At 39.3% G+C, this 22,203-nt stretch overlaps 1 protein-coding gene across 4 annotated transcripts; it reads left to right on the top strand.

Moving 5' to 3' along the window:
* Nucleotides 1-28: 28 nt before the first annotated feature.
* On the top strand, nt 29-21,003 carry THOC7 (THO complex subunit 7). 4 transcript variants are annotated; one of them, XM_047778546.1, is made up of 8 exons: nt 30-183; nt 12,794-12,911; nt 14,527-14,654; nt 14,952-15,038; nt 17,463-17,520; nt 19,766-19,832; nt 19,916-19,985; nt 20,670-21,003. In XM_047778546.1, exons 1-8 carry the CDS (start codon nt 165-167, stop codon nt 20,735-20,737), a joined length of 615 nt encoding a protein of 204 aa, XP_047634502.1. In that variant the 5' UTR covers nt 30-164; the 3' UTR covers nt 20,738-21,003. The 4 variants fall into 4 exon arrangements, with proteins under 4 accessions (XP_047634509.1, XP_047634502.1, XP_047634514.1 ...); XM_047778558.1 differs by lacking the exon at nt 30-183 and adding an exon at nt 312-332; XM_047778540.1 differs by lacking the exon at nt 30-183 and adding an exon at nt 4,953-4,974.
* Nucleotides 21,004-22,203: the final 1,200 nt, after the last annotated feature.

Raw genomic sequence — 22,203 nt, 5'->3', positions numbered from 1 at the left:
CGGGTCCCGCGGCGGCGGCGCGGCACGGCTCAGGCGGCGGAGCGGGAGGCCGCGGGCGCCGCCGCCTCCTCCTCCATGGCTGTTTACCCGGCTGCATTGTGGGAGTTTGACCTCCGCCGCCGCCAACCGCCGCCTCAGCTTGCGCCGCCGCCGCCGCGCACGCCATGGGAGCCGTGACTGACGGTGAGGCCCGCTTGCCATCGTCCCGGCCCGCTCCCCCGAGCCGCGCGGCCTCCCCGGCCCCCAGCCGCCGCCTCCCCCAAGACCCTTGGCCTTCCCCGCGGCTTCCGGGAGCCCCTCGCCTCTGCGATCAGCCCCCTCGGAGACCCAAGGTTTCCCAACCGCTTCCCCCTGAGCTCTTAGGCCTCTCCCGGAGCCCTCCCCATCCCCCTCGGGCTCCCCAGGGCCTCGCCGGACGTGGGGAGGGTGCACTGGGAGGGTCATCGGTGGGCCGGGAGCCCACGTGGGGGCCCGGGGAGGCTGGCAGCGGTGCGCCGGCGGGTGGTAGCCGGAAGGGGTCCAGTCTGTTGGAGGATGTGGTGAAGGAGCTCTTGGTGCGGTGATAGGGTCCAAGGGCTGGCGAAGGGGTGTAAGGGTAGAGGCCCTGCAGCTGGGGGTCCGGATCTATAGAGGGCTGGTAGATAGTGGGAACTCCAGGGATGGGGCGGGGGTTTCTGAGCAATCCAGAAAGAAGGGAGAAGTCCCAGGACGAGAGTACCAGAGTTGTCAATGTACAGAGGATGACACCTGGAGGAGTCCTCTGGACAGACTGAACGTTCCCCAGACAATGACACTGAGGCCTGAGAACTGGCCCTGGACTGCGAGTAGGCAGAGGGATCTGGGGACAAATTCTGAAAAGAATAGATGCGAACGGGGTGTCTGAAGGACCATCAAGGACTGTGCCAGGGGGATTAAGTGGAGCCAGTATAAGGCTGGAGACCTAGGATATATCAGGGCAACAAAAGATTCCTTTGCGTGTGTCTGTGTGTAGGGGAGGGTGGTTTGTCAGCTGGAATAGAGTGGGGGAGGGGCAGGAGCTGCGTTTCTGTAAAGTTGTGAGGACAATTTAGGAAGGTGGACCCATGTGAGGAGAGGCCCACGGGGTGGTCTCCAGACTGAGAACAGAAATAAAGTGACACTTTGGGGAAGGTGGACAAGCATGGTGAGCAACTGGAGGGAGAACCTAAGAAGTTATCCAGTTAGGGAGTGAGGAAGTCCTTTGACATTTGGGAAGGGGAGACCTAGGGGCGCTGGATCTATGTGAAGAAAGAATGACCAGTAACCTTATGTGCCTATAGAGATAACATTTCTTAAGAGTTGGAGGTTGGCAGGGTCTCCGAATTAAAGGACCCAGCCATGAGAAGAAGAGTAATAGGCCCAAATTTGTGATCATGATAAGGAGTGGTAAAGTGGAAACTCTTCGAGGTTCAGGAGCTTTATGGGAAGTTTTAACATTGCTTCATTCCAGTGTCATTTATTCAGCAGGTTTTTATCCTACCTCAGCTAGTCCTTGGGATTACTGCTCAGAACCAAGAGGCAAGACCTTTTTCTCCTCTGAGGACCCAGTCTAGTGGGAATGACACATGAGATAATTGGTTTTAAGGGTCCAGATGTTACCACAGAGGAAGTTCAAGGTTGAGAACTGCAGAAGCATGTAACAAAGAAGGCTTATCCATTCTCAGAGATCAGAAAGACTCCTCAAAAAGTTTCTTTTTGGTTTTCTTTCTTTCTTTCTTTCTTTTTAATGGCTGCACCCATGATATATGGAAGTCCCGGGCCAGAGATTGAATCTAAGCCTCAGGTGTAGCAACTGGGATCCTTTAACCCAGCACCAGGCAGGGGATCCAACTCAGGCCTCCACAGTGACTCAAGCGGCTGCAGTTGGATTCTTAACCCACTGTGCCACAGCAGGAACTCCTCAAAAAAATTTACTCTTAGTCCCATTATTATTAATTTTTTTTTTGGCTGTGCTGGAGGCATATGAAAGTTCCCAGGAGTTCCCTTCATGGCTCAGCGGAAACGAATCTGACTAGTATCCATGAGGATCCCTGGCCTTGCTCAGTGGGTTAAGCATCTGGCACTGCAATGAGCTGTGGTATAGGTTGCAAATGAGGCTCCAATCTGGCATTGCTGTGGCATAGCCCAGTGGCTACAGCTCTGATTCGACCCTTAGCCTGGGAACCTCCATATGCCGTGAATGTGGCCCTAAAAAGACAAAAAAGAAAAAAAAGAAAGTTACCAGGCTAGAGATCAAACCCTTGGCACAGCATCGACCTGAGCTACTGCAGTGACAGTGCCGTATCTACAATTCAACTCTATAATCCCATTTTTGAAGGATAACTAGATGTAGACAGAGTGGTTTTCCAGGTGGAGAACCACTTGTAAACTTGCTTATCCTCAACTGAGCTTTTGGTAAGAATGAAGCAAGAGTGAGTAATATGTGTAATAGGTCAACAAATATCTATTGCACGCCTTCTCGGCACAGTGCTGGTTATAACTGTAGATGGTACAAAGCTCTTGCTTAGGGGAGGGAAGGAATAGCATGCAATCAAATAAGTAAGATAATTTCTTAGAAAGAACATAATTAGATTCTGGGAATGAACTAGATGGAATATGAAAGTAATGGCACGGTGCCAACAGGTTAAAACAGGTAATTAAGTATGACCTCTGAAAAGTGACATTTAAAGTTAAGGCCTGAAGTGATCACCTGTGTGAAGAGCCCAGGAAAGTACTGTGAAAGCTAGCTCTGTGCCCTTTAGGGATGATATGGAAGGCCACTGGATCCAGGTGGACCAGTGGTACAAAAGGAGGTCAGAGAAATAAACAGCTCATGAAGAGCTTTGCAGGTCATGAAAAGGAGGATCAGGATCAGAAATGATTGGAGGATTTCAGGCAGAAGAGTTAGTGATCAGAATCATCTTTTCGATCATTCTGAGTTGCTCTGTAGAGAACAGATTCTAAGAAGGCAAGAATGGAAGCAGAGAGGTCAACGAGGAGTATTCCAAGTGAGAGATGAGGTGGGCTTGGATTAGGATGATGGTGGTGGAGAAGACTGAGAAGTGGGTGGCCTCCATATCTCTTATCATCCTCCTGCAAAATTCTTGGAGGAGTACCAATTCCAGTTTGTGGCGCTTAGAGGGGGGCTGATGTCCCTTTACGAATGTGAGAACCGGGCAAAGTGCCATGCCTTTGTAATCCTTATTCTGCATATCCAGTTGGTCTAGGAGCTTTGGGGGAGAAACTATTTCCTGTACAAAGACACATTGGTTAATTTGAGGAACTGTCCTCCTCAAAGGGAAGGGGAGAGATACTGTATTGTTATTTATAGATACTGAACTATAAATATTATCACCAGTACCATCATCTTTACATAGACAAATAGAGATCCTCAGAGGTTGGTGGCTTACTGTCACATAGCTAGTTATTGGCAAAGCCATTCTCTCTCTGTTGCACCCTAGCATTTTGGCTAACTGAAAAATAGTTTAGATGTTGTCACTGTTAATTTAAACTATGTTCACAGTTTGTATTTTGTATGTGTTAATTTAAAGGGTGTTAAACAGTGTTAGTACCCTGATAGAAATTTCAGAAGCACTTTTGCAGCACAGAGAACATTAGGTATATATCTTGACATGCCGGAGAAACAGATGGGAATTGAGAAGGGTGGTGGGGAGCGGGATATGGCTGTACATTCCATCTAATAGAGCTTGGTGGTTTTGACAGTATCATTTTGTTTTGTTTTGTTTTAAATTAGAAGGTGTAATGCATGGATAATATGCTGCTTAAAACTTGAAATAATAGCTTTTAATATGTCCATGAACAATATCACAGAGTAATGGAATGGCACTATGACTTTCTAATAATATAACTGTGTATATTTTGCCTCTGACTTAAAGAGGTGACACTTCTCATCTGTAAAAGGAGGATAACAATACATACTTTCTAGGGTTTTTTCCAAGGATGAAGTGTGATAATATAGTAAGGCACTTCAAAGTTGAGTGACCATTTAATTGCTTGTCCAAACCAGAACACTTTTCAGAGTGAAGGAAAACAAACAAAAGGTATGGTCATCAAATAGGAGCATATAAACACTGTCTGCTGCTGCTGTTACTGTGATTTCAGTTGCTGATCCAATGTTAATTAGACATATGTGGCCAAAGGGTTTGTTGGCTTTTTTTTCACTAGTGCCAGTGGATTTGCCTACTTTGTTCCCTCATCTCTGATCCCAGCATAGGAGTTAGTGAAACAGTTCAATTATTAAATATTTATTTACCCAAGATAAATGGTATCTCAAAGCAAGATGGGAGTTTGAACCTTGACTTTATTAGGGCTATACTCTAAACTTTTAAATCTAGAGAAAAACAAAGGACCTCGACATTAATTTTTTTGCTTTTCTTTTTTTAATTTTTAATTTAATTTTGGTTTATGTAATTTACTCTGGCATCAGCAATTTATTTAGACTGGGCCTAAGTATCTCACGAGAGATCAATATTTACATGGAAGAATCAAACCATCTTATTCATTCCACCTGCCTTTTTTGTGTCAATGTTTTTGGCCTTAAAAGTTGTCTTAGTCCTCTTGAAAGGAGGAACTAGGTGTTATTTTACCATGAGGAATGTAACACAATGGGATATATGTAATTCAGCTTAATAACCCATAAGCAATGATGATCTAGTGATAAAGCTAACAGGAATCTGCACACACATTGTTTTTACATGGCTGTAGTCTCTCCTCTTGTTAATAGGTCAAGTCAAGCCAGTTTTCTTTTTTAACACATAACAGATGTATTAAAGAACACTGATTAGAATTTTTAATACAGAAAAGAAAGATCACTCAAAATTAAGCTCTCTATCCAGATAATCATTGTAGATATGGTGAAGAAAAATAATACACTTCAGGAAATTGAAGAAGAAATGCATCATGTGGCAAGTGAAAACCTTCCTCTCCACCCTCCACTGCTAACTCCTCTCCTGAGAGGTAATTATTGTAAAGGGTTTTTGTGTACCCTTCCAGAATGATTTTGAAATGCCATAAAAGGTAAAAACCACCTTCTCTAGTGCCAAGACTCTTGAGTTTGAGTCCTAACTCTCCTCCTTACCTCTTGTGAGATTTAATTTGGACAAGTAACTTTCAGTTCCTTTATTAGTAAAATATGGGTAATAGTGTCTACTTTTTAGGCATACTCTAAGGATTAAGTGTCTTAATATGTGAAAAGCACTTAGAACTTTACTTAGCATATTGTTAGTATATGTATATGTTAGTTGGTGTGCCAGGACATATATACAGTTTAAAGTTTTACACAAATGTTTACATACTCATCCATAATTAATATCTTGAAACTTTTTACTACCTTTTGAAGCTCTTTCTACCTTATTCTTTCACAATGTTCTCTTTTTTTTTAAAATTAGTCCCCTTCTAAACATTTTTTTTACATCCAGGTTTTGTAGAAATAGCATGACAATGGAGATATATGCATAGATGTCTTTGACACCTGTGGGAATCATTTCTAGAAGATGTGTTTTTAATAAGTATTGCTACATTGCCCTCCTAGTAGCCAGCTAGCTGTCTTTTACCCTATAATCTTTTCTCCAATTATCCCTTCCTGTGGTTTTCAGTTTGGATCGAGAGTGCTTAGGAACACCAAGAAAGAGCCACTAATGGGTTTGTGTGCCTGCAGAATTTCTTGCTAAACTGCCTTTAGAAAGGAAATGCTGATCCTCACAGTTAGATCACAGAATTCCTGTTTCTTTTTTTTTTTTTTTTTGTCTTTTTGCTATTTCTTGGGCCGCTCCCGCGGCATATGGAGGTTCCCAGGCTAGGGGTCTAATCGGAGCTGTAGCCACCGGCCTACGCCAGAGCCACAGCAACGCGGGATCCGAGCCGCGTCTGCAACCTACACCACAGCTCACAGCGACGCCGCATCGCCAACCCACTGAGCAAGGGCAGGGACCAAACCCGCAACCTCATGGTTCCTAGTCGGATTCGTTAACCACTGCATCACGACGGGAACTCCGAATTCCTGTTTCTTAAAAGCAGGAGAGATTGGGTGCTGTGAGGTCTAGCACATGGGGAGGCACATTTGACACTAGCTTAGCCCCAGGAGGAAGTTACATAACAGGCTCTCACCACTGGCTGTCAAGCCTTGACCTGTCCCTAAAGTAAGTGTTTTGCAACTTTGCCTACCATCATCTTCCAGATTGTTCTTCTCATTCCTTTTTTGAATATTTGCTCCAAGATGCTATGAAAACTTGTTTTGTAATCAAAGTTTTAATAGCTACTTTGAGGAGATAACAATTAGGGGCTTTGAAAGGAATGTTAGTTTGGGTTTATGAGAACTTGTCCTTTCCACAACTAAGATGTCTGTGTCATCTGACCAGAGGCTTGGAAATGGCGAGCTGGTTTTGTTACTGTAAAGGAGATAGTTCTTCCAGCCTCTCTACTTATGGAAAATCAGGTATTAAAATCTAACCCTTTAAAAGGACTTTTTGAGTCTTATTCAGTATCTTAATCAATTTTGTTGATTAAGGAGTTCCTTTTGTGGCTCAGTGGTTAATGAACCCAACTAGCATCCATGAGGACTCCAGTTCCATCCCTGGCCCCACTCAGTGGGTTAAGGATCTGGTGTTGCTGTGAGCTGTGGTGTAGGTTGAAGACTTGGCTCGATCTCGTGTTGCTGTGGCTGTGGCGTAGGCCAGCAGCTACAGCTCCAATTCATCCCCTAGCCTGGGAGCCTCCATATGCTGTGGGTGTGGCCCTAAAAAGATGAAAGAAAAAAAAATTATTGATTAAGATACACCCGAGGTATAGGGTGGCATGTAAGACAGGAAGGGGTGTAAAATGCATGCTGATTTTGCAAGTAGGTATTTACTTATCACCATACATGTGTCATAACTGATTTGAAAGTAATTTTGCATGGCAGACATTTTGTAGGTATAGTTATGGTACAATGCATAACTGAATCAGGTAGAAAGTCTTCCTACAAGCCTAAAGTCAGGTGGAAAACCACCATTCTCAGAGAGGGTGTTAAGTGTTTTTGTTTCAAAGCTTTTCCCAAATGCGTTTGATCCTTGTAGTCAGTAGAGAAGGTAACTGACAATAAGGAATGATGTTGATAACATCACTGAAATAGTGTCTAAGCCATTTTCACTGTTTTTACAGGTGGACCAAGGCCCACCAGAATTAATTAGTATTCAAATTGCTTACAGAGAGCTTCAGACATGATGGTAATTTATGAAGTCAGTGTATACAGTAAACAGAACATGTTTTAGGTGTGTTCAGTCTAGAGCCAATTGATAAAGTACCATTAAAAATAATAATGCTGGGAATTGTCAGCAAGTGACCATCTTTACAATTTAAAAGAACAGAAGCTATTTTCAAACTGACAACTTACCCTTCTGTTTTATTTTGTTGCTGTTGGAACTGTGCTCTGTACTATATATATATATATACACACACACACACACACACATATGTTATTTCAGTCATTTTCATCCCCAGAAAATTTCCTAGGTAGTATCTATCTATGTAGTTTATGCTAAAAATACCATGACCTCACATTAGAAGCTTGAGATAGAAGCAAATTTGTGAGAAATCACAACTGGGCAAAACTTTGTATATGTAAATGTATAATATATATCTATAATGGTATATAGATGGATCCATAGATTTGTCTCCAAGGTTTGCTCATGTTTTAACATTAAGTTGTGATTTAAATTTAACATTAAGATGAGAATAACCATTTTTTTTCATTTTTGCTTTCCTATCATGAAAATGCTCCTTTGTAAACTTTTATATCTGTAAAGTTTCACAGCAGTCCCATGAAGTGGATAGTTTTATTTCCATTTTTTTATAGATGAGGCTGGTAACACACACAAAAACACCACTGTGGACTAACCAGAACATGGGCCCCAGTTCTTGACTTCTGGCCCAGGGTTTGCCTGTGAAGAAGTGCTCTGTAGACAAGAGGGATAGGACTAAAGTAGGAAAAAGGCCTGTGAGTTCCTGGATAGTGAATCTCCTGTGCTATCTGTACTAATGAGACCACAGTCCTACTCGTGCTGCTCAGCACTGGCCTTGGCCCCTGCCTTTTCCTAACCAAGTCTCTGTTTAGTCCTAATCTGCCTTCCAGGACCTGTGATACTAATCTCTGCTTTAATTCATGCCAGTTTAGCTCCCACTGTGTGCATCTGCCTGGGTAGTCTCCTAGCCAGCCTCCCTGCCTTTGAACACTTCCCAGTGACAATCTATTTTGTACACTACCCTCAGCTTGACTCTCCTAGAAAGTCCTACCCATGAATCTTCAGCAATTCTCAGTTGCCCACCAGCAAGGTCCAAGTCTACCAGTATGGCATCTACTGGAGTGGACTTCCACAATCTGACCTCTAACTGCCCTATGTCCTTGGATCTCCACAAGCCCTGCCTCCCCTAGTGCTTTAGTGTACCCACATCCCAGACCCAGCCTTTCATTCCTCACTTCTGCTGCAGCTCCCAACTGTCTCCCCACCTACAGCAGGGGACAGGGAAAGGACTTTAAGTTGCTTGCTTGCTTGCTTCCTTCCTTCCTTCCTTTCAAACAGCTTTATTGAGGTATAATCGATTTATGAAGAACTGCACTTTTGTGTACAATTCAATACATTTAGACATATACAAACACCTATGATACCACAATCGCCATACCACATCACCACAATCATGGCTTTCTTTTTCAAACAGCAACTGACAGATTCTGTGTGATCAAAATTCAAATGATATAAAAAATATTTTGCCCGACTTTCGGCCTGCTCTCCATCTACCCAACTTATACTTCCCCAATCCCATGGTAACCCCTTTTATTAGTTTCTTATATGTCATTCCAGGATACCTATGTAAATATAAACATATGAGTATATATTCTTATTTTCCCCATATTTATCTGAAAAGGAAACATGCCATAAATACTATTCTTCACCTTGCTCTTCTAACAAGTTATATTAAGTGTTCTCTCTATATCAGTACACAGCTGTTTCCTCATTCTTTGTTTTTTGTGGCTTCATAGTGTTCCATCATACTCTTACACCAAAATTTATTTATCTAGTCTCCCTTTGATGAACATGTCATATTGCATAGGTGCATGTATATCTAGGATTGTTGGGTCAAACAGTATACATTATTTGACATTTTAATAGATATTGTTAAAATGCCTTTTTGCTTTCTTGATTGTTGATTTTCAAGCATCAAAAGAGCAGCTCAAAATCGTCTTTCCCTGTTCCCCCCCAGGTTAAAGAAAGCTCTCCTTCTAATCTCTTGCCGTTGTCTGTGTCACTCCTCTGTGTGTATATGTATATTCATTTATGTGTTATTTCTCCAACTAGAGTGAAAGATCTCAGGTCCTTTATTTCCTGTCCTCAGAACTTACTGTGGTACCTATGGACACATCTGCTCATTAATCAAATATTCAAGTCATTTGTACAAGAAGAGAATTCTCTGCTTTGGGCCTGAAAATAAGATAGTTGCCTGCTAGTCCTAACGAGCAGTGTTTTTTTGAGACAAAGCTCTTTGAAGGGCAGATGGTCCCAGGCAGGTACCACAAATCTAATTCAAAAATATTTTTTGAGCATCAGAAATGTCAAGACACAGTGTGAGGAGCTAGATAGGAAACAGAATGAACAAGACATAGGATAGGCCCTCATAAATCTTTTTGCCAAGTCTATTTGGCCTGTGCAATGCTTTAAACATTTTTCAAAAATTTGTGTAATTGGGATATTACACCCACATATATAAAGTGCACATATCTTAAAAATACAGCAAAAATGACCGCAAAATGTGTTTGAAACATTTTTAGTTAGTCACCCAACTTTAAAAATCTCTTTCAAACCATCTGGTAATAGCTTTTTTAGGTTCTTATACCTCATGCCCCTACTCCCTATTTTCTAAATTGCATTTACATTTGAAATCCCTGGTCCTCAAAATACTGTGCCTGGGTAACTGGGAGGGAGATAGGATTTTACAGGGGCTTGGACAAATAGAGATAAAATCAAAAAGAAACTACACAGCATCTATTGACCACTGGTCTGCTTACCTACTGGATGTTTACTTTCGGTAAGGTTAAAACGTTGGTAATTTTAAAAAATCAATTTCATGTTCTGTATTTAAATCACTTCAAGGACTGTGTATTGTCTCAGTCTCCACAAGTAACATTGTTGGGGGTTAAAAATAGAAAGCATTAGTTTACCTTTTATTTCATTTTATTTTTTGACTTTTTCTGGGCCGCACCAGCATCATATGGAAGTTCCCAGGCTGGGGGTTGAATTGGAGCTGTGACCACGGGCCTACACCACAGCCACAGCAATGCGGAATCCGAGCTATGTCTGTGACCTACACTACAGCTCACAGCTACACCGGATCCTTAACCCACTGAGCGAGGCCAGGGATGGAACCCGCGTCCTCATGGTTCCTAGTCCGACTTGTTTCTGCTGTGCCACGACAGGAAATCCCCTAGTTTACATTTTAAAGTGTAAAATTAAAACACCTGATGAATCTGTAGCTTGAGCAGTCAATGCCATGACTCTGAGGAAAAAACCCAGTCCTAAAAAATGTTTATCTGATGCTGTCACAGAATAGATTTTAAAACTGGAGCCATTTGCCTTCCAAAGTTTATTTCCACTACACCTGCACTCAAAAATACTTCTGCCTACACACAGGAACCATTGTTTATAAAGATTGTGCTGTTGATTCATCATGCAGGCTCTCCAGGAATTATTATTATTATTATTATTATTTGTCTTTTTGCCTTTTCTAGGGCTGCTCCTGCGGCATATGGAGGTTCCCAGGCTAGGGGTCTCATCAGAGCTGTAGCCACCAGCCTATGCCACAGCCACAGCAACGCGGGATCCGAGCCACGTCTGTAACCTACACCACAGCTCACGGCAACGCCAGATCCTTAACCCACTGAGCTAGGCCAGGGATCGAACCCACAACCTCATGGTTCCTAGTCGGATTCGTTAACCACTGTGCCACAACAGGAACTCCTCCAGGAATTATTCTTTAAAAAATTTTTTTAATGCATGAACATGATAAAAAACAAAGACAATCCTAAAAAGTCGTATAAAAATTAAATCTTTTCTTATCTTCCATCTTCATCCTTCTCACCAAAAACAGCCACTATTACCAGTTTCTGGTGTATCCTTCCAAAGATATTCTCTGAATACACAACACATATAAGTGTGGTGGGTGTGATTGTGCTCACACACAGCCTCTTTCCTTTCTACATAAATGGCAGCAAACAACATGTTTCTCTGCACCTGTTCTGTTTTCATTTTACTTAATATCTAAGGAGATTTTTTTTTTTTGTATCAGTGTATACATCCATGCTATCTTTCTGGCTGTATAATATTACATTTAATAAATGTTTCATAATTTAGCCAGTCTCTTACTAGTGAATGTTTAGGTTTGCAGTCTTTCTGCTACAAACAGCACTGTTAAGAACATGCCTTCACATTTATCTTTGTGCACAGGTGTGCATGTATCTATAGGATGAATTCCTGGAACTGGCATAATGGGGTTCAAAATTATGTGCATTTTGAATATTGTTTGCTATTGCCCACCTGCCCTGCAAAGAGGGCACCAGTTTACATTCCATCAGTGTGTTTAAGTGCGATTTCTCAACACCCTTGCCAACATGTATTATCAGGTCTTTTGATCTTTGCCAATCTGATAGATGAAGATGATAATTTTACTGTGGTTTCAATTTGCCTTTCTCTTGTTATGATCCAGCATTACCTTGTCCAGGAATAACATTTGCTTAGAGCTGCCAGGCCGGCCCTTTGGGACCCCACTTGTTGATCATCATCGTGTGCACTGCTTTTCTATTCCTTTCTCTCTTTTTCTTTTCCTTGGAGCAAAAATGAGACAAACTTATTTTAAAAAACAAAGCCCTCATGGGGAAAGAAACATGACTGATACAATAACGAAATTACAATTTAAAAAAAGAAAAAGAAACCTATTCCTTTTCTGACCCATCTCTCATTCTCTTTTCCTAGTCTGCCACTATATCTTTTCAATCTTTTCTGTTCCTTTTACCAGTACCTTACACTAGTCAGATGCATGAGTGCTTCAGACTTCTTTCTTTCTGAACAGGTTAAAAAAAAAGTTCTCCGGAGTTCCTGTTGTGGCGCAGCAGTTAATGAATCCGACTAGGAACCATGAGGTTGTGGGTTTGATCCCTGGCCTCTTTCATGGGTGAAGGATCTGGAGTTGCCGTGGGCTGTGGTGTAGGTCACAGATGAGGCTTGGATCTGGCATTGCTGTGGCTGTGGTGTAGGCCGGCGTCTTCAGCTCCGATTCAACCCCTAGCCTGGGAACCTCCATATGCCGTGAGTGCGGCCATAGAAAAGACAAAAAAAAAGTTCTCCAAGAATTACTGGTTTATTGCCCTGGTTGTAACTGAAAATTATTTGTATTCAACAACCTAGCAGAAGAATGCTAGCTCTGTGAGGGCAAGACTTTTCACTGCTGTAACCCCAGTTCCCTAGAACACTGCCTGTCACAATAGATACTTAATAATGTTCCGTATATATGCATATATATATATCATATTTAAAATATATAATTTTACATATAAAATTATATTAAAACCTAACAATATTTACCATTTTAATCATTTTAAGTGTGCATTAACTGTATTTAAGTGGCACTAAGAATATTTACATTTCAGTAATTTTCTTTTGGATGAATGAATGAGTAGTGGTTTAAGTTATTTGTCCCTGAAAGTTAAGAAGAGCCAGACAGTCATTTTAAGTCACATTATTCTTTCCTCCAGACGAAGTCATAAGGAAGCGTCTCCTAATTGATGGAGATGGTGCTGGAGATGATCGGAGAATTAATCTGCTAGTGAAAAGTTTCATTAAATGGTGCAACTCTGGATCCCAGGAAGAAGGGTATTTCATTTTGCTATTGTTTCTATGCTAATGTCTTGATGTGATTTTAGACTATATACCACTCCTGCTACTATTTCAGATTTTTCACTCGCCTTAAATGTCCAATGAAGTCAACTTTCAGTTAATCCAGAGTAGATTTTTTCTGGCCTTATCTTTAGAGGCCTGCTTTATGTTTATTAAAATGTGTAGAAGACGTAGCGGTAAGAAGAAATGAAGATTAAGGAGTTCCCGTCGTGGCACAGTGGTTAAGGAATCCGACTAGGAACCATGAGGTTGTGGGTTCGGTCCCTGCCCTTGCTTAGTGGGTTAACGATCCGGCATTGCCGTGTGCTGTGGTGTAGGTTGCAGACGCGGCTCGGATCCCGAGTTGCTGTGGCTCTGGCGTAGGCTGGTGGCTACAGCTCCGATTAGACCCCTAGCCTGTGAACCTACATATGCCGCAGGAGCGGCCCAAGAAATAGCAACAACAACAATAACAACAACAACAACAAAAAGACAAAAAAAAAAGAAATAAAGATTAAGTTCAGACTCATTCATTTGGTCGCTTTTAAAGGTTTAAATGTTTTGGAGTTCCCATCGTGGCGCAGTGGTTAACGAATCCGACTAGGAACCATGAGGTTGCGGGTTCGGTCTCTGCCCTTGCTCAGTGGGTTAACGATCCGGCGTTGCTGTGAGCTCTGGTGTAGGTTGCAGACGCGGCTCGGATCTTGCGTTACTGTGGCTCTGGCGTAGGCCGGCGGTTACAACTCGGATTCGACCCCTAGCCTGGGAACCTCCATATGCCGCTGGAGCGGCCCAAGAAATGGCAAAAAAGACAAAACATAAAAAATTAAAGGTTTAAATGTTTTAAAATGTTCAGTAAAATAAAATAAAATAGCTAACTGAAATTTTCTCCTTTTTAAAACACTAATAAAAAGGTGCTGGAAAGGTTTTATGTATAATAACTTTTTAACTTAAAAATGTTTCTTCGGGAGTTCCCTTTGTGGGGCAGTGGAAACAAATCCGACTAATATCCATAAGGATGTGGGTTCAACCCCTGGCTTTGCTCAGTGGGTCGGGATCTGGCATTGCCTCAGCTGTGGTATAGGTTTCAAACACAGCTTGGATACTGAATTGCTGGGGCTGTGGTGTAGGCTGGCAGCTGTAGCTCCTATTTGACCCCTAGCCTGGGAACTTGCATATGCCATGTGTGCAGCCCTAAAAAGCAAAAAAAAAAAAAGTTTTTTCATAATTTGAATTAGCTTTTCACATAGATAAATAATTGCATAGAGTGAAAAAATTCTGACAACAGAATTGTGAAGAAAAAACCATCAATCAAAACATTTTAAATAGTATTTTAAACAAAATTCAACAAATAGTTGTTTGATTTAAGCTTATATTGCTAAGAACTATAGTCCTTTCTTTGCATGTGTAACTAATACAGTTTATAAATTCAAGTAAATGACGTTTGGAAAAAGAAAACATAAAGGACAGATATTCTAAATTATTTTAAATAAAGCAAATGATTCTCCCAGAATGTGGTATAATTTGCTTAGTAAATCTGTGTCTGTACTATAATAATTCAACTGGAGATTCATAAAAGTCTTTTATCTTCTTTTTCTCTCTTTTTCATTAGATACAGCCAATACCAACGTATGCTGAGCACACTGTCCCAATGCGAATTTTCAATGGGTAAAACTTTGCTGGTATATGACATGAATCTCAGAGAAATGGAAAATTATGAAAAAATTTACAAAGAAATAGGTAAAGAAATTTAAAATTGTTTCAATTTGTAATTATATTTGTTATGGTCTAAGAGAAAAATATCTGCTAATTTTTTTGGTTAGTGGTAAAATAATAATAGTATTAATATAAAAAACACAGTAAATGTTAGCTACAAAAAATTATCCTAATATGATACAATACTTTGGGTTACAGCTATTTTTTAAATGCCAGCATCTATATTATTAGCAATGGAACTTTATTTAAAAACACATTTTAAAATTGAAAATGAATGGAGATTATGCATGTTTTAACTATCTTAAAAACCCTTTCATGTAGAATGTAGTATTGCTGGAGCACATGAAAAAATTGCTGAGTGCAAAAAGCAAATTCTTCAGGCAAAACGAATACGAAAAAATCGCCAAGGTAAGGATTTTGTGAGATTTTAGTGTGCAAATACTTTATTACTGACTAGAATTTTCATGCAGTTTTTAACATTTTGAGGTGAAATCTTCAGCTAGAATCAACCTGAATTTTAAAAAAGAATTAGGAGCCAAAATTAATTCTTTAAAACTATATTATTCTTTAAAATAGCAGTGAAGGAAGGCTATTGTGTTGATTAAACAAGTTTTTATTTTGTTTTGTTTTTTGCTTTTTAGGGCCAAACCTGCAGCATATGGAGGTTCCTAGGCTAGGGGTCAAATCAGAGCTGCAGCTGCAGGCCTACGCCACAGCCACAGCAACATGGGACTGAGTTGTCTGTGACCTACGCCATAGCTCATGGCAAAGCTGGGTCCTTAACCTGCTGAGTGAGGCCAGGGACTAAACCTCCATCCTCATGGATCGTAGTCAGGTTTGTTAACCACTGAGCCACGAAGGGAACTCCTAAACAAGTATTTCTTAAGTATTCGTTTTTTTTACTGTGCTCATATCCTTTTGCCTGAATAATGTTATGGTTAATGAGCAAGCGCAATTTATATAAGTACACTAGATTTCGGCTTCTCTTTGTTTTGTTTTTGTTTGTCTGATGGAACTACTTTTGAAAAAAAAGTAAAAAGAATTTAAGCCCAGTGAGTTATTGTTTAGTACAAAGCAAGAGAATATTTACAAGCTGCTAAATGTCTGACAAGAGGAAGGTTAAAGTTTAGTTTTGTTCTAGCGTCCTTTGTTTTTAAATTAGGATCTGTCTTATTTTAGTCTGTAACAACTATTCCAAAATAATTGTAATGTCATTGCTCCTCCTATGATATAAACTTAAAGATAAGAAATAAAATGTATAGTCACAATCATTACATATAGATGAAAAAACTAGAAGGAAATAGAAATGGTTAATTTTGGGGTTGTGGTTTTTATGACTCGGGGGTTTTGTTTATTTTTGGCCACTCCCACAGCATGTGGAAGTTCCTGGGACAGGGATGGAATGCTGTGCTGGGTCCTTAACTCAGTGTACCACACTGGGAACTTCTGTATGTTTTTTTATACTGAGCATATATTATTTTGTAATCCAAAAAATGTTTATGAAAAAAATCACACAAATTAATACACTGATTTCCAAAATCATGAATTTTACTTTTTAATGAGCTAATTAAGATGACATTTAATTCCTTATTTTTAAAAGATAATTTGGAATTCAATCTAAAATACATGTGTTCAGGTTGCAGTGGCCAATTTAGAGCAAGATATACCAACTTATTTAAGAATATCAATTCTGAAGTTCCTGTCATGGCTCAGCAGTTAACAAACCTAACTAGTATCTATAAGGACGTGGGTTTAATCCCTGGCCTCTCTCAGTGGGTTAAGGATCTGGCATTGCCATGAGCTGTGGTGTAGGTCACAGATGCAGCTCAGATCCTGTGTTGCTGTGGCTGTGGCGTAGCCTGGCAGCTGCAGCTCAGGTTCGACCCCTAGCCTGGAAACCTCCATATGCCACAGGTGCAGCCTTAAAAAGGCAAAAACAAAAACAAAAAAAGAGTATCAATTCTAAAATCATTTAAAAATGTCTTACAGTGTTTTTGTTGATTAATGGGACTTTTAAATAAAAGCTGCCACGTATCATTTCATAGGAAAAGTTAGGAGATACATGACTTATCCTGGAGGTTTCAGCAGAGCAGAAATAAAGTTCCTGAATTATAAATAGTTTCTTTTGAAATCTTTCCCTTTGAGATGAGAAGTATAATTTGTTATTGTCTAAGATCTGAAATTAATGGTGTTATAAATATACCTTGCTTATATTTTTATTTGCTGGACAGTGAATAAGATTCTCTTCAGAATCAATCCACTTGATGATCAATAATGACTTAAGTTCACTTATGCTTATAGTAGCTTTTTGTATTCTGCCAAGAGATATGTAAATGGAAAAACAGTGGAAACTAAAATCCTAGTTTAGAATACTTTTGATGTCATGTATCATTGCAGTTATAATTGAATCAACTGAAACTGGCAATACTCTGTTCATTCTTCAGTGTTTCTATTTCTTCTTCTTTTTTTTCTTTAAAAAACTTTTTAGGGTCTCACCCACGGCATATGGAGGTTCCCAGGCTAGGGGTCGAATTAGAGCTGTAGCTGTCAGCCTACACCACAGCCACAGTAACGCAGAATCTGAGCCACGTCTGCAACCTATACCACAGCTCACAGCAATGCCAGATCCTCAACCCACTGAGCAAGGCCAGAGATCGAACCTGCGTTCTCATGCATGCTAGTCAGATTCATTAACCACTGAGCCACGAAAGAAGTTCTCTATTTCTTTACCTACTGGGACAGTGATTATGAGGGATTTGTGATGTTACACATTTTGTTTTGATAACCAAATTCAAAAAATTTTTTAACTTGGAAAATATTTTCATCTTTCAGAATATGATGCTTTGGCAAAAGTGATCCAGCATCATCCAGACAGGCATGAGACATTAAAGTAAGTTTAGAGCTTTATTTTGAAAGGAATTAATCATCATACATAAATGTTTACACACTAGTCTATGCATTCCATTTTTATGGGACTACATCATATGTTTCAAAAGTAGGGTCCGATCTTTAATATTCCATATTCTAATGCCACTTGATTAGGTTTTTCCTTCTTCCAACCTTTCTGGCTACAGTTCTAAAATAAATGCATATAATATGCATCAATGCAAAAATGAATAAATAGAATACCATCTACTCACATAGTAGAATATTAAATAGCAGTTATAAAGAATAAACTAGGATGGCCAAAAAACACATGAAAAGATGTGCAGCATCACTGATTATTAGAGAAATGCAAATCAAAACCACAATGAGATACCACCTTATACCAGCTAGAATGGCCATCATGAAAAAGTCTACTAACAATAAATACTAGAGAGAGTGTGGAGAAAAGGGAACCCTATTCTATTACACTGTTGCTGGGAATGTAATTTGGTGCAACCGCTATGGAAAACAGTATGGAGATTCCTCAGAAAACTAAAAATAGAACTACTATTTGATCCAGAAATCCCACTCCTAGGCATCTACCCAGAGAAAACCATGACTCTAAAAGATACATGCACTCCAGTGTTCATTCAATAGCCAAGACATGGAAACAACCTAAATGTCCATCGACAGAGGAGTAGATAAAGAAGATGTGGTACACATACACAATGGAATATTACTCAGTCATTAAAAGAAACAATGGCATTTGCAACAACATAGATGGACTTAGAAATTATCATGCTAAGTGAAGTAAGTCAGACAGTGAGACACCAACATCATATACTATCACTTACATGTGGAATCTAAAAAAAGGACACAATGAACTTCTTTGCAGAACAGATACTTACTCACAGATTTTGAAACACATGGTTTCCAAAGGAGACAGGTTGGGGGGGTGGGGGAATGGCCTGGGGGTTTGGGATGGAAATGATATAAAATTGGGTTGTGATGATTGTTGTACAGCTATAAATGTAATAAAATTCATTGAGTAATTAAAAAAGTAAAATATTCCTACCCCTGTATAAATCCACAGGGTATAAAAGTTCTTGGCAGATAGGTCATCTCCAGGATGGGAAGAGTGAGGTCTGTTCTCAGCTAGTGTGTGAGAATTGAGAACACGCTCAATTTCAGTCATGGATTAGGTCACAGATGCTTAAAAACTGGATAACCTTTAAATACTGAACTATATTCTTATAAAAATAAACCTGAAAAATGCTAAAAATAAAAAAAAGAATAAACTGGGGAATTCCCTGGTGGCTTGGTGGTTTAAATATCTGGCACTGTCACTGCTTGGCGCAGGTTTGCTCCCTGGCCTGGGGACTTTTGCATGCCATGGGTGCAGCCAAAAAATAAAAATAAAAAAGAATAAACTAAATGTCCCCTTTTGACATATGGATCTCAAAAACAATCAGTGAAAAGAAAGACGGAAGACACAGAATGAATTTTGAATTATTCTTAAGTTTCTGAAATACATACAGATAATAATCATTTATAAAAGTTAGAGCCCCCCAAATATATACCGATACTGTATATTATTTAGAGATACAAATAAATGTGTTAAAAAAAAAAAGGATTAGAATGATATGATTATCTGAGTTGGGAATAGAGGACTGGGGGTAAAGCTCAAAGGGTATTTCAAGTTAACCTTCAATTTGCAAAAAAAAAAAGTATGAAAAAAATGTTAAAATTTACCACTGTCAAGTTTTCCTGTACTTTAAAAATTATCTAAAAGGTTTAATTTTAATGAAATAAGTGCACATTTAGAAGAAATCTTCCTTAGTTTTTTTTTTTTTTTTTTGTCTTTTGTTGTTGTTGTTGCTATTTCTTGGGCCGCTCCCGCGGCATATGGAGGTTCCCAGGCTAGGGGTTGAATCGGAGCTGTAGCCACCAGCCTACGCCAGAGCCACAGCAACGCGGGATCCGAGCCGCGTCTGCAACCTACACCACAGCTCACGGCAACGCCGGATCGTTAACCCAGCGAGCAAGGGCAGGGACCAAACCCGCAACCTCATGGTTCCTAGTCGGATTCGTTAACCACTGCGCCACGACGGGAACTCCCTTCCTTAGTTTTAAGTTTCATCGTAATAGAATGTTATAACTCCTTATCCTTTATTTTTTAAATACTATTAAATAACTAAAAAGTTAGATATTAATTATGAATTCTGTTCCCCAACTAGTAAAATATAACACTGTTTTGTTTTGTCTTTCAGGGAACTAGAGGCTCTGGGAAAAGAATTAGAGCATCTTTCACATATTAAAGAAAGTGTTGAAGATAAGGTATTTGCATATAATATGATAGCCTTTGTGTTCTGTATAGGTTTATAGATCAATGGGTATTAATTTTTTTCTTATTAACACAGCTGGAATTAAGAAGGAAACAGTTTCACGTTCTTCTGAGTACTATCCATGAACTTCAGCAAACACTGGAAAGTAAGTAACAGGAGTCGAAAAATGAATGTTTATGAAGATCCTTAAATGCTCGTGTATGTCTTCTAAAATATACATCTTGGAGACTACACCTTCAATTTCAGAACAGGAATATAGCAGGAGGGCATTAGAAGATAACTCGTGTTAGTTGTTCAGCTTTCTAATTATATGCACGGAAGTCTGAATTTATAATAGTGTATAATTTGAATTCATAGCCAGTGGTTTAAATTAAGAGAAATTCAAGCATGATAGTTTTGGAATTTTTCTTGGTTTATTATAGTTTATTGCTATAAAGTAATAATTCAGGATCCAGACAAGCAATAAGTGAGTGAAATAATCAGTGCATAAGCACATTTGCATACTTAATGAACTAAGTGCTTTAGAGACCTGGACACTTGCTCCTTGTATTGACCAGATCCAAATTTTTATGTTATCTGATCTTCTGATTGTTTCCCAAAAAAAGCCTAAGAGCTAGATTTTTTAAAGTGAAGTCTATAACATAATTTTTGATTGAATTAATAAAAACAACCAAAGTAGTACTTTTAAAACCAAACACTTGTGGGTCAGTTATAGTAATAGGTTGCCATTTTGCCATCTTTGCTTTAAATATATTCACTAATAAAGGATAAAAATGTTTTCATGTATTCATTATTTGACTAAGGTTTTATGTTTCTTTCTCAAATGCAGATGATGAAAAGCTCTCGGAAGTAGAAGAAGCTCAAGAAACAAGCATGGAAACGGATCCTAAACCATAAACCAGCTAATCACTCACCATTCCCAAGAATACTGAAGTAGCAACGTGAGCTTACTGTGTTTAGCATTTGTTGTACTCTTGAGATATTTAAAGTTTTGGCAGTGAACTACTTGGCTTTTAAATATTAATGTACGGTTCATTCACATTTTTTCACACTAAGGAAGATGCCTTCATCATAGATTTGTTTTTATTGAAATGCCTTTTTTATTCTTAAAGTTGAAAGGAAGCAACATCCAAAAATGTTTAATAAAATGTTTTCCAGCCAGATATGTGTGTGCTCGTTGGTATTTTAGGTAGTTTTTAACTGGTTCCTTTGCTCACCAAACAAATGGAAGATAGTGAGAACACAGCATTTCTAGGATGTACATGAGAAAATGAGTCAGTTTCTGGAAATTGTTACCATTTTTGAAAATGAAGTCCATGAACAGGCTCTCAGGAGGGCTGTGAACTTGTGAGATTCTGTACAAAATGTTTGTGGTGAAAGCTTATTTGTGGAGTTCCCGTCATGGCGCAGTGGTTAACGAATCCGACTGGGAACCATGAGGTTGCGGGTTCGGTCCCTGCCCTTGCTCAGTGGGTTAAGGATCCAGCGTTGCCATGAGCTGTGGTGTAGGTTGCAGACGAGGCTCGGATCCCGAGTTGCTGTGGCTCTGGCGTAGGCCGGTGGCTATAGCTCCGATTCAACCCCTAGCCTGGGAACCTCCATATGCCGCGGGAGCGGCCCAAGAAATAGCAACAACAACAAAAGACAAAAAAGACAAAAAAAAAAAAGCTTATTTGTGGGAGAGTTTCCATGATATTAAGAATCACTGGTGTAAGACCTAATTACAAGATGCAAAGTAAATCAATATGCATTTCTAGATCTCTGTCCTTAGTGCTTGAGCAATGTTGTTGTTCAATGTTTTGTTGAAATATTTTCCATCATTTTGTTCTACAGGGGTCATTTCTAAGAGTCTTGCAAAAACGATTTCATGATCTTTTTAAAAGTTAAGCTCAGGCTGAATGACTTATAATTTTCTTAAGTATTGAATTACATGTCTATATCTTATTGGGCTCTATCCTTATCCATTTATTTTAGTTCAGAAACATGACATTTTACATGAATCATACCTTAATAATGTTACATTTCTGTAATTTTAATAAAAATTCTTATCTGTAAAAATAAAGGTTTAAAATTAGCTCAATAGAAGTCATATTAAAGCATCATAATATCTTTACGTGCTTCCTCTAATTTCATCTGGCAAATTAAGAGAGAAATTTCTTGGAGAATTTCCATGCCCTGATAAATATTTCTATTATTAGTAAGAATTATGAAGCAAAAAATTACGTATCTTGACTCAGAATTAAAAATCATTTTTTCAAAAAGGATCTTTTTTTAGGACTATTGGGCAGAATATTTTTAACCCACCCCCATTATTGATTAAGAGAAATTTATAAAGGATTATGTACCAAAAGATAAGAATCTCT

The sequence above is a fragment of the Phacochoerus africanus genome, chromosome 1 (assembly GCF_016906955.1).
Source record: "Phacochoerus africanus isolate WHEZ1 chromosome 1, ROS_Pafr_v1, whole genome shotgun sequence".
NCBI lineage: Eukaryota > Metazoa > Chordata > Mammalia > Artiodactyla > Suidae > Phacochoerus > Phacochoerus africanus.
Note: the sequence above shows the minus strand (reverse complement) of the source record. Positions and strands in the feature narration are given on the sequence as shown.